At 35.6% G+C, this 12,993-nt stretch overlaps 1 protein-coding gene across 1 annotated transcript in view; it reads left to right on the top strand.

Moving 5' to 3' along the window:
* LOC125677155 (pyrokinin-1 receptor-like) overlaps positions 1 to 12,722 on the top strand; it is an 85,556-nt gene extending 72,834 nt beyond the window's left edge. The window contains exons 2-4 of the mRNA XM_048915128.2: positions 6,887 to 7,426; positions 11,074 to 11,199; positions 11,845 to 12,722. Of these exons, the coding sequence (XP_048771085.1) occupies positions 6,887 to 7,426; positions 11,074 to 11,199; positions 11,845 to 12,398 (1,220 nt within the window). The 3' untranslated portion in view covers positions 12,399 to 12,722. The remainder of the gene's footprint in view (positions 1 to 6,886; positions 7,427 to 11,073; positions 11,200 to 11,844) is intronic.
* The last annotated feature ends 271 nt before the right edge of the window (positions 12,723 to 12,993 follow it).

The raw sequence follows: 12,993 nt of genomic DNA, 5'->3' as shown, positions 1-12,993 counted from the left end.
AGTTACTAATGTTACAGTACAGTTACTGCTTAGAGCGTGAGTTACTAATGTTACAGTACAGTTACTGCTTAGAGCGTGAGTTACTAGTGTTACAGTACACATTACTGCTTAGAGCGTGAGTTACTAATGTTACAGTACAGAGTACTGCTTAGAGCGTGAGTTACTAATGTTACAATACAGAGCACTGCTTAGAGCGTGAGTTACTAATGTTACAGTGCACATTACTGCTTAGAGCATAAGTTACTAGTGTTACAGTACAGAGTACTGCTTAGAGCGTGAGTTACTAATGTTACATAATACATTACTGCTTAGAGCGTGAATTACTAGTGTTACAGTACAGAGCACTGCTTAGAGCGTGAGTTACTAATGTTACAATACAGAGCACTGCTTAGAGCGTGAGTTACTAATGTTACAGTGCACATTACTGCTTAGAACGTGAGTTACTAGTGTTACAGTACAGAGTACTACTTAGAGCGTGAGTTACTAATGTTACATAATACATAACTGCTTAGAGCGTGAGTTACTAATGTTACAGAACACATTACTGCTTAGAGCGTGAGTTACTAGTGTTACAGTACAGTTACTGCTTTGAGCGTGAGTTACTAATGTTACAATACAGAGCACTGCTTAGAGCGTGAGTTACTAATGTTACAGTACACATTACTGCTTAGAGCGTGAGTTACTAGTGTTACAGTACAGTTACTGCTAAGAGCGTGAGTTACTAATGTTACAATACAGAGTACTGCTTAGAGCGTGAGTTACTAATGTTACAGAACACATTACTGCTTAGAGCGTGAGTTACTAGTGTTACAATACAGAGTACTGCTTAGAGCGTGAGTTACTAATGTTACAGTACAGTTACTGCTTAGAGCGTGGGATACTAATGTTACAATACACATTACTGCTTAGAGCGTGAGTTACTAATGTTACAGTACAGTTACTGCTTAGAGCGTGAGTTACTAATGTTACAATACAGAGCACTGCTTAGAGCGTGAGTTACTAATGTTACAGTACACATTACTGCTTAGAGCGTGAGTTACTAGTGTTACAGTACAGTTACTGCTAAGAGCGTGAGTTACTAATGTTACAATACAGAGTACTGCTTAGAGCGTGAGTTACTAATGTTACAGAACACATTACTGCTTAGAGCGTGAGTTACTAGTGTTACAATACACATTACTGCTTAGAGCGTGAGTTACTAATGTTACGTAATACATTACTGCTTAGAGCGTGAGTTACTAGTGTTACAGTACAGAGTACTGCTTAGAGCCTGAGTTACTAATGTTACAATACACATTACTGCTTAGAGCGTGAGTTACTAATGTTACAATACAAAGCACTACTTAGAGCGTGAGTTACTAGTGTTACAGTATAGAGTACTGCTTAGGTCATACAGTGTAAACATACTAACAAACTAAATAGGTCACACAGTGTAAACATACTGATAAACTAAATAGGCCATACAATGTAAACATGTTGACAAACTAAATAGGACGTACAGTGTAAACATGCTGACAAACTAAATAGGTCATATAGTGTAAATATACTGATAAACTAAATAGGTCATACATTGTAAACATGACAAACTAAATAGGTCATACAATGTAAACATGCTGACAAACTAAATAGGACGTACAGTGTAAACATGATAAACTAAATAGGTCATACAGTGTAAACATGACAAACTAAATAGGTCATACAGTGTGAATATACTGACAAACTAAATAGGTCATACAGTGTAAACATGACAAACTAAATAGGTCATACAGTGTAAATATACTGACAAACTAAATAGGGCATACAGTGTAAACATGCTGACAAACTAAATAGGTCATACAGTGTAAATATACTGACAAACTAAATAGGTCATACAGTGTAAACATGATAAACTAAATAGGTCATACAGTGTAAATATACTGACAAACTAAATAGATCACACAGTGTAAATATACTGTCAAACTAAATAGGTCATACAGTGTAAACATATAATAAACTAAATAGGTCATACAGTGTAAACATGCTGACGAACTGAATAGGTCATACAGTGTAAATATACTGACAAACTAAATAGATCACACAGTGTAAATATACTGTCAAACTAAATAGGTCATACAGTGTAAACATATAATAAACTAAATAGGTCATACAGTGTAAACATGCTGACAAACTAAATAGGTCATACAGTGTAAACATACTGACAAACTAAATAGGTCATACAGTGTAAATATACTGTCAAACTAAATAGGTTATACAGTGTAAACATGCTGACAAACTAAATAGGTCATACAGTGTAAATATACTGTCAAACTAAATAGGTCATACAGTGTAAATATACTGTCAAACTAAATAGGTCATACAGTGTAAATATACTGACAAACGAAATAGGTCACACAGTGTAAATATACTGTCAAACTAAATAGGTCATACAGTGTAAATATATAATAAACTAAATAGGTTATACAGTGTAAACATACTGATAAAGTAAATAGGTCATACAGTGTAAACATACTGATAAACTAAATAGGTCATACAGTGTAAACATGACAAATTAAATAGGTCATACAGTGTAAACATGACAAACTAAATAGGTCATACAGTATAAATATACTGATAAACTAAATAGCTCATACAGTGTAAATATGCTGAAAAACTAAATAGGTCATACAAAGTAAACATATGACAAACTAAATTGGTCATACAGTGTAAAGTTACTGACAAACTAAATAGGTCATACAGTGTAAATATACTGAAAAACTAAATAGGTCATACAAAGTAAACATATGACAAACTAAATAGGTTCCTGACATAGTGCAGACTCAAGTTTGTTAAAACCATGACCCCCAGGGGTAGGTTGGACCACAATAAGGGATCAAAGTTTTACATGTGAATATATAGGTAAAATCTTCTCAATAACCACTAGGCCAGGAAAGTACAAATTTATATGAAAGCTTCCTAACATTGTGCAGATTCAAGTTTGTTAAAATAGGATGGGGCCACAATAGGATATCAAAGTTTTACCTACAAATATATAGGGGGAATCTTTAAAAATCTTCCTCACCGCGGTGTTTTAGAGGTAGAGCCCCGCATGCGGAAGGTCGGGGTTCGAATCCCGGCCGCGAGAGACCTAAGTCGTTAAAACAGGTAGTGACAGTTCCATCGTCAAATGCTCGGCATCAGGTGTGAATGCCACGGGCCTAGGGGATGACCTTAAAAACGGATATGCCGTGTCACAGTAGGTGTGGCACGCTAAAGAACCCTCACAGCTCAAGGGCCGTAAGCACCAAGCATAGGCCTAAAGAAGCCCTTCATTGGCATTGTTGACGTCTCTATAGGAGTAAAAAATTCCCCGTTAAACAAGATACAATCAATCTCAAGAAGTTACATTTACATGAAAGCTTCCTGACATAGCGCAATGATGGCCCCCAGGGGTAGGGTGGGGCCACAAGAGGGGGTCAAAGTTTTACATACAAACATATAGGGAAAATCTTTAAAAATCTTCTTCTCAAGAACCATTGGGCCAGAAAAGTTTACATTTACAAGAAAGCTTCCTGACATAGTGAAGATTCAAATTTGTAAAAATCATGGTCCTCTGGGGTAGGTTTGGGGCCACAATAGGGATCAAAGTTTTACATACGAATATATAGGGAAAATCTTTAAAGATGGGCCAAGGTGACTTAGGTGAACAATATGGTTCATGGGCCTCTTGTTAAGTCATATCCGAAAGACTCCTGGTTTTCACTTATAATTGAGGGTGCTTAGGAATGGAACAAACACTGTGTACATAGACGATGGAGAAGGTGAAGTCGTCCCATTGTTCATAAAGTAATTGAGTTGTTAGTTTATCATAGTACAGATTCAAATGGGTTAAGATAATATTTACCAGTACCTTGGAACAGATGGGTCCTCTAATCAATTTTGATGTCGATAATTTTCGAAAGGCAAGATATTGCAGGAATTGTGTAAAAGCAAGGCAAATAAATACTACATTCTACGAAAGTAATGAAATAATATATTCAAATATCTATTGCTTTCAAGATCACATGCCGTGGGAAGGGGGGGGGGGGGGGGGGTTAACACTGCAAGGATAAACCGAACTCTCAATATATACATGTAGCTATTTAGGATGAGCTTAAAAATTTCAAGTTATTGTAAAATGTGGCACATTAACCAGATATTTTATTTTCTTCATAAAAGTGCAAATATCATGGTTCCGAAGTCTTAATTTGGTTAAAATTAGAGGGATAACGGCGTTTTATGCGTTGTAAAGAAATCTGGGCTCATCAAGAACGTAAAAGTCAAATGAAGGTATCTTACACATAAACATACATGTAGTAGATTTTGTTAACATTTCACCACAGACAATTCTGCTGTAGATAAATGATATTTTGTTAACATTTCACCACAGACAATTCTGCTGTAGATAAATGATATTTTGTTAACATTTCACCACAGACAATTCTGCTGTAGATAAATGATATTTTGTTAACATTTCACCACAGACAATTCTGCTGTAGATAAATGATATTTTGTTAACATTTCACCACAGACAATTCTGCTGTAGATAAATGATATTTTGTTAACATTTCACCACAGACAATTCTACTGTAGATAAATGATATTTTGTTAACATTTCACCACAGACAATTCTGCTGTAGATAAATGATATTTTGTTAACATTTCACCACAGACAATTCTGCTGTAGATAAATGATATTTTGTTAACATTTCACCACAGACAATTCTGCTGTAGATAAATGATATTTTGTTAATCAAGGTATGTATTTTGATAGCTCGTATAACTCAACTTCATTTAAATGTCAGACAGTTATTACAAGTTATTTTTTTAATGAATTATCTCCCTCTACTAAACGATTTCATCTGATTTTGCCTTGTGAACTAGTTTTCTTTATAACAAACAATTATTTTAAATACCATTGTACGAAGATTTTTATAATTATGCCCTCGTAATTAACTAATCAGATATTCGGGGTATACACATGTAGTTTTTGGTCTGTCCGTCTATTGTCTGTCTGTCCACAAAAACTTTACCCTTGGTCATAACTTTTGAATAGATGGTAATGGGAGTTTCATGCATACCATGGATGGTATTCATGTTAATACAGTGAGTATTCCTTGTAACAAAACCTTTCTTTTTGTACCAAAAGTATTTACCTTTTGACCTTGACTTAGGGGTTTGACCTACTTTAACCGTGACCGGTTCTGTTTGAATGGTTGGTGTCGGGGTTTCATATTTAACATCTGTATGCCTTGTTACAAGACATTTTTTAGGGTACAAGAATTACTTTGCTGCCGTACGGGGGCATCAGTATTTCACAAATACATCTTTTGGGGACATTGTCTTTTGTTTTATTTTGTATGCCAAAACATCATTTCCCATTCAAGATGAATTGGACAATATTCAGTGATATATAGTATCCTTCAATCCTCTTCTGTCGATTGTTCATATACATGTACATGTAGCTTCACTGGTCATAGCGTTGGTTACGAATGCCACATAACATATCACTGGTCTGGTTAGAGTGTTGGTTACGAATGTCACATAGCATACCACTGGTTAGAGTGTTGGTTACGAATATGTCACATAGCATATCATTGGTCAGTGTTGGTTACGAATGTCACATAGCATATCATTGGTTAGAGTGTTGGTTACGAATGTCACATAGCATATCATTGGTTAGAGTGTTGGTTACGAATGTCACATAGCATATCATTGGTTAGAGTGTTGGTTACGAATGTCGTATAGCATATCATTGGTTAGAGTGTTGGTTACGAATGTCACATAGCATATCATGTAAGTCATATTGCCTGTATACGTTTGGATTTCAAATGAAACACAGTTAGCAATAGTTAAATGATTCGTGTAAACTGAGTGGATGCATGGTGTTAATTTGTCACTACAATGATTTATCAATCTTGAGTGAAAGATAAATGAAAAGAGGATACACGATAAAACAAGAGCAGTTTATGATATCTGGTGTGATAGAATCCGTAGTTTATTAGAAGAGAGAAGATATTGCATTTTATTGAGAGGAAATTGAGCAGTCCCAGAAGTTAGATTGATAATAAGCTGTTAGCACTGGAAAAGCTCTTTTCCACGGAGAAGAGATGAAAAACGATAAGGAGTTCTGTTGCTTTGAAGTTTCAAGTGATTATCTGATTCCTTGATAAAGACCACTTTCCTTTTTGTTTGTGACACAGTTAACCAAATTTCTGACAAATGAGTCCTCACACAACTTCTCTACGCATGCATAGTTAACATAATTATCTGATATGATGTATACACACAGGTCATGCTGAAATCACATCTAAAGTCTGGTTAGGTTGCGTAGTATTTCTTCAATTGAATATACATGTACAAAACTGTTGTCGATGAATAGAGTGAAAATCAGGTCTTAAAATGAAATGTGATTTAATTAAGGAAACATTCGGAGTATTTTATATTCCTCGTCTAAAAAATAGGCATAGTATATTGCTTTGATTTGTCTGTTCAAAACTCGGATCTTTGTCATAACTATTAAGCTATAGAAAACAAAGACTTTCTTGATCAATTGATCAATAAAAAGAAAGTTTATACAAGATTATTGTTTAAACCATACATGTATGTCAACATCAAAAGAGCTAGGTTCACGAACGGCGTAAGTAAGACCAGTAAATTAAAAAAAAAAACACCTTTAGAATGTAGATCCGTTGCTAAGGGGTAGAAGACATACATGTATGTCGCATTTGTAATAGGATGTTTTAATCCATCGTCATTCCAAAATTCTTGAAATTGTGTAAAATGTACACGGTCTCGTTTTCACAATTCTAATTAAATTCAATTCAAACATTGAATGATACAATACTAAGTATACATTTTGTATTTGTAGCATTGCCTCCGGAAGTTTACACGATATGGGAAGCATATCCATGGAGATTTGGAGAACCGTTTTGCATATTTAAGGCTTTCCTTCTAGAATGGACTTCTTATGCATCTGTGTTAACGATTACAGGGTTCACTGTGGAACGCTACATCGCCATTTGCCATCCAATCACGGGTCAAAAGGTCACCAGACAATCGCGAGCTTTTAAATGTATAATTTGCATATGGATTATATCCGCATGTTGTGCAATGCCATATCCGTTTCATACGCGCACATTTTACTACTTAAATGATCCAAGAACTAATTTGCCTATCAAGGACACTTTATTGTGCAACATTCCGATAGAATGGCATGGAAGAATGATTGCCATGTTCCAAGTGTCTACTTTCGCTTTCTTTTTCCTTCCGATGACTATAATTACAATTATGTACATACTGATAGGAATTCGTTTGCGCAGGACGGAAGTGGATACTACAATGGGCGTCCAGTATAAGGGAGCTCTATCCACCACTGCCAGGGCGAGGAAAGCAGTTCTGAAGATGTTAGGTATAAGTACTTCCTCTTATAGATGAGATTTGATTATTTTACTATGTACATAGGTATAAAGAGATTGGTGTACCTTAAATGGCAGGGGAATCCATCATAAATGTGTCCTGTAGTCACACAACCAAAAGTAATTAGAAATACACTCTAACAGGACAAAACGCAGCTAAGATAAATCTTCCCGAGAAAATTCACAGTGCTCGCTACATGTAGCTCTGTACAAATACATAACACTGTATGACGTCACAATGAATCGGATACACAATGAAAACGCCACGGCTTATTATATTAGGTTTGTTACTGACTGTTTATAGAAATTTGTCGAACTCCATAGAAGGCTAGAAGCAGTCCATAGAAAATAGGGCGAGACTGAGCCTTCTATGGACTTTAACAACCTTACAAATATATGTAGACAGTCAGTAACAAACCTAATGTGTTTTGCTTTGCCGAGGACCAACACGTATTATATATGTAAATATGTATAAGAAAGAAATACAATCGAAAAGGCGTTCCGTACGCCATGTTACCGTCTACATTTTGCTACTCGTTGTCCAACGAAAGTTTAGACGTGTTTTATCTAATTACGGAGCGTCAATTTAGTTCGACGCAAAACAAATAGTCCTGCCGCGTGGGAAATGTCATAATACCTTGTCGTTGTCTACTACAGCACTCAAGTGTTTTAAAGCCGTAAAAAATATTATAAATCTGCTTGTCAAATAATTATTTGGTATATATATTTTACGGTGTTGCCATTGAGAGGAGCGAAGACCCTTAACATCTTGCACAATATTTTAGACATTTGATGCTCCTGTTCATTTAACGCGAGGAATATAACGCCGGTTGATGTAAACAGGGTGTTGTGAAGTCATATGTAGCTTAATTCGCCATTTTTTCTTCCAAACCAAGCAATTATCACTATTACCAACAAAACGTATGTGAAGACTTGTCTGCTTATAAATCTATTTTACTCTGTACTTGTTGCCTCCAGGCTTCTCTAACTACACACACACAATGACTTAGTCAAATTTTTGTCAGTCACGGAAAAAGAAGAATAATCAAAGCGAATAATTATATTTAGGTAAAATAGGTTGTTTGAATATACACATAAAATTAAACGCCATAGCCATAACAGTTTACGTGTGAATTTAATTCATCTTTATGATACTTCCAGTAAGTTCGCATTGTATTAGGGGTTACTAGGCGAACAATTGGTGTATCGTGATGTCGTATATTCCGAAGCCCTATTTAACAGAAAGAAGAGCTTTGCCGATATGCGCCATCGTGATTCAATAAAAAATTTCAAAGCACGAAAAACTTACATAATTCACGAGGTGTCTTTAAGACAAATTTTAGGTGAGGAAAACACGATAATTGCGCATTGTCGGCGACATTTTTCTACAGCACTATGGGTATAATCCCCATCATTTTTCAGCTGATGAAGAGCAAATCACATGACTCACAGGTGTAATCATTGGAGACCGTTCGTCGCGTGGCTTCGATCGCTATTGATTTTCTTTGATATTAAACAAGCCTCTATAGTATGTGATATAGTAATTTGAATATTACAACTTAACCCTAATGAATAAGAAAACCAATCGTGTGTAAAAGACAGCTTGATGCAAGTTTGAAAAAGAGAATTGTTTGTTTCTGTATGAAACCAGGAAAAGAAATGTATCTCTGCAAAGGCTGGGAGAAAGTCCAAATTTATTTTGGTGATGTCATAATCGATCGTAGTCGATTTTGTTGTAACATCCATGTGAATGGTTTTTCAAGTAAATCTTTAAACACTTTATCTTTCTATTTACTGTATATTTCTTGCGTGGAAGAAAATTATTATAGGAACTTTGAAAAGTACGAATATCGGATTACGCGACAATAAAAGTGGACTCGATAATTTCATAATTTCGTCTAACTAATAACCTTCAGTTACATGGATTTTGGCGAAATAACACATTATGTTATGAAGTGTCATTTTTACAAACTTTAGATAATACGGATAACCTCAACGTTGCTGCGAACTTTTGGTGGTCCTTTTAATCTACATGTAGTCATGCCTTCACATTATAACTATACCGAATATATTCAGCTAAATTGTACCACCAAAACTGACAATATGTCTACTAATAACTTTCCGTATACAATTCGTATATCACGCCCGATATAACCAGTATATTGAGATATCTTGAGTTACATGTATTTGGATTAAGAATGTTACGCTGTACCGAAATATAGGGCTCATGGTGGATGTGACTGGTCAACAGGGGATGCTTACTTCTCCTAGACACCTGATCCCACCTCTGGTGTGTCCAGGGTCTGTGTTTACTCAAGTCTTAAGATTGATGACCGTTCGTTATCATCAGTCTTTCGTCTATAGACTAATGAGCAGTCGAATTGTTTACGTTTTCAAGTCCTTAATATCAAAATAACCATGCGCGTCAAATGAGCATAGACATAAGAAGAAAAAATGGATAAATGTTAGTAAAATTTGCGTTTGCTGATATCTAAAAGAGACACATGTAATATGTACAGTACACAATCGTATGAAAGAGTGTTTATGCTTAAAGCCTAATGTTAGAGAGATTTCATTTAGAAAAATTACAGATAGGAACTAAAGCATTAACATTGAATCACCCAAAGAGGACCTTTCTTTGAACGTACTAAATACCTGAACATTTTTGTAACAATTATGTCACACCGAGAGGTTTACTCTACGCTGCTCATATATGTATCTTCTCATTACTAGTGACTGGTGTTTACTTTGTTCCTAATGGTTTTGATAATGAACAAATGGTTTAGAAAATTTAACGGTAATACAGTACATACTGAACAATACGGAAAGTGAATAATCATCCCTGATAGATGGCAAAGGTTTACATGAAAGAGTTTCCCCATGAACCTTGAAATGCTGCAAAAATCATAACGATCTATCAGACTAATTTCAATATGTCACAAAAATTAAAGTTAAGCTTGGATTATCAATAAAAAACCTAAATTAGATGCAGTCAGACTCGGAATGATACTTGGAATTATAATTTTCCTCAGGTATTTTGTTTTCTCCTGGTTTTAAAAGCAATAAAGTGGGCTCCTTTATCGGTTTTGTGATGGGCTAGTGCTGCTTATAGTAAAATGGAATGTAGTAGAGTAGGTATGGTGATCCGTCAGAATTTATTTGAAATATTTTAGGAAAATGTGTCTTAATAATACATTTTCGAAGTTCTCTGCATCAAATAATTTAATGAAAAGGGATAACTCAAGGTCATTTAAAACATAACTGTCGACATAGTAATATTTTATGAGTATTTTTGTTACAAATAACATAATTTCCCACTTAACGAGTCAGATGCATGATTCCAATGACTGCAGACAAAACCATTTTTCAGACACTTTCGCCCCCAAATTAAGATGCATAGTGAGGCATGTTGATACAATCTGTGTTATGTGTTAACAGTGACGTTTACTGGCGATGTAATTATGTACTACTCAGAGAAGCAATGGAACTGAAGGATAGCTGATATAACGTTAGATTTTTAACTACCGAGTGGAAATAATAAAACAAAGAGACATATCCCCCCTCCCACCAGGGAGTAACTGTTCTACATAGAAATATCTTAGTTTGGTCATTATTTAACAATAATGTTTAATTTTGATAGTGGCCGTTGTGGTTGCTTTTTTCCTGTGCTGGGCGCCATTCCACGCACAAAGATTGATGACACTGTACATTAAAGACTGGAGTCCCGAGTCGATGGAGTTTCACAGTCATTTGTTTTACATATCAGGTTAGAAACATTTCAGCTACATTGTGTATGACATATCACACATTACATTTGATCATAGCATACCACACAATCTATATTGATTATATGTATATAACGTCCCTCTCGAGAATTTTCACTCATAATATTGAGACGTCACCATTGTCGGTGAAGGGCTGCAAAATTTATACCTTTGTTTGGCGCTTACGTCCTTTGAGCAGGGAGGGATCTTTAAAGTGCCACACCTGTTGTGGTCTCATCCGAAAGACCACCCCCATTTAGTCTCCTCTTACGACAAACAATGGGTTCCCTTTACTTTATATGAAGTGTTTTATTTATATATGCACGTGTTCAGTTGGATGTCGGTGTTAAGGATGACAATCCCTTGGCACGATACTCTTTAAGGTCTACATGCACATGTATGTGACGTACAGAAAGAATAAGCCGCCAAAGAGACACCTACATTTCAAAAGTGGTCCATTTCAGCCGCAGCTGAGTAGATGGTTGAAATATCGCCCACTCGGAAGAACAATCAAATTTTTCATATTCAAGCATTGACGTCGTGTACTTAAGTATCATTGTCTGATTTTACACTCAATTTCTTGCCATTGGTAAAGTTGATGTGATATGTTTGATCATGAATGTAATCTTGGTTTTTATTAATTGCAGGTGTTTTATATTTTGTCAGCTCAACGGTAAACCCCATACTTTATAATCTGTTGTCTCGGAAGTTCCGTTACGCATTTAAACGGACATTTTGTCGGTGCTGTTTGAACTTGGAACCATTTCCAACATTCTACAAACTGAAGGCAATATTCATTAACAGGAGTGATGTGAATTCAGGATCGCCAAGTCCTAGATTTCTATATCCCCAGAAACCTGTAGGTATGGACACGTTTTACAATAAAAATGGTGGAAATCTGTCGGCGAACGGCCCAGTAAAACAAGCATCAACCAAAGACACTGTCATAAAGTGCTCATCTTCCAGCAGTAGTTCACATGCGCACTCGGACGGAAGACTTCATTTTATATGCCGTCACAAAAGCTGCAATAGTAACCGCATAAGATTGAGTTTGGAAGTAAACATGGTGTACAAGCAGTTTAATAATGCGTCGTGTCAGGATATCGAGACACTCAGAAAAATTAAATGCTTTAAACAGCTGTCCAACCAAAATGTAGGAGATATCGAAAAAGATTGTGACGTCACAGCGAGTCTGATTTAAATGCAGACGGGGAAACTTTATGACACGAATTAAACGTATTTGATATTTTTGAAGTGCATGTATACATGTAATAATGAACACGCCATAATAAAATATACATGTATACATGCATATGTAGTAAATCAAAGTATTAAAATCCTATGGAACTTGGTGAAAATTGCGTTGATTCGAATGCAAGCGCGAAGACATGTAATTCGCCAGTTTTTATATCATTTCAGTGAAACTTTTCAATGCGACGAAGAAGGCATAGCAGTAAATGGTTTTGTTTTGTTTGTTCGTCATGTTGTTCTGAAATGTTTCATAAAATCTGTAAAAGCATGTAAACCATATTTTCTCAATCATATAACCACTCCTTGATTGTAGCAGGTCTCCTATGTTTGTAAATTTGCGAGACATTGACGCTAAATATGACGTCAGAATGCACTTTTTGCATCAATCGCGTTATATTTCCCGCATTCAATGAATAGGTGGATCCAATGTCTAAGTTGTGTTACAAAATTTTAATATATACAATTATGGACTGTTTAGCAGGGTGAAATCACAAAGTATCGGGTCTTAGTAGGGTTTTCACCCGAGGGCGCCTATGTGCAGAAAA

This window comes from Ostrea edulis, chromosome 3 (genome assembly GCF_947568905.1).
Source record: "Ostrea edulis chromosome 3, xbOstEdul1.1, whole genome shotgun sequence".
In the NCBI taxonomy this organism is placed as follows: domain Eukaryota; kingdom Metazoa; phylum Mollusca; class Bivalvia; order Ostreida; family Ostreidae; genus Ostrea; species Ostrea edulis.
The sequence above is the reverse complement of the archived record's forward strand: the minus strand, read 5'-3'. Positions and strand labels throughout refer to the sequence as shown.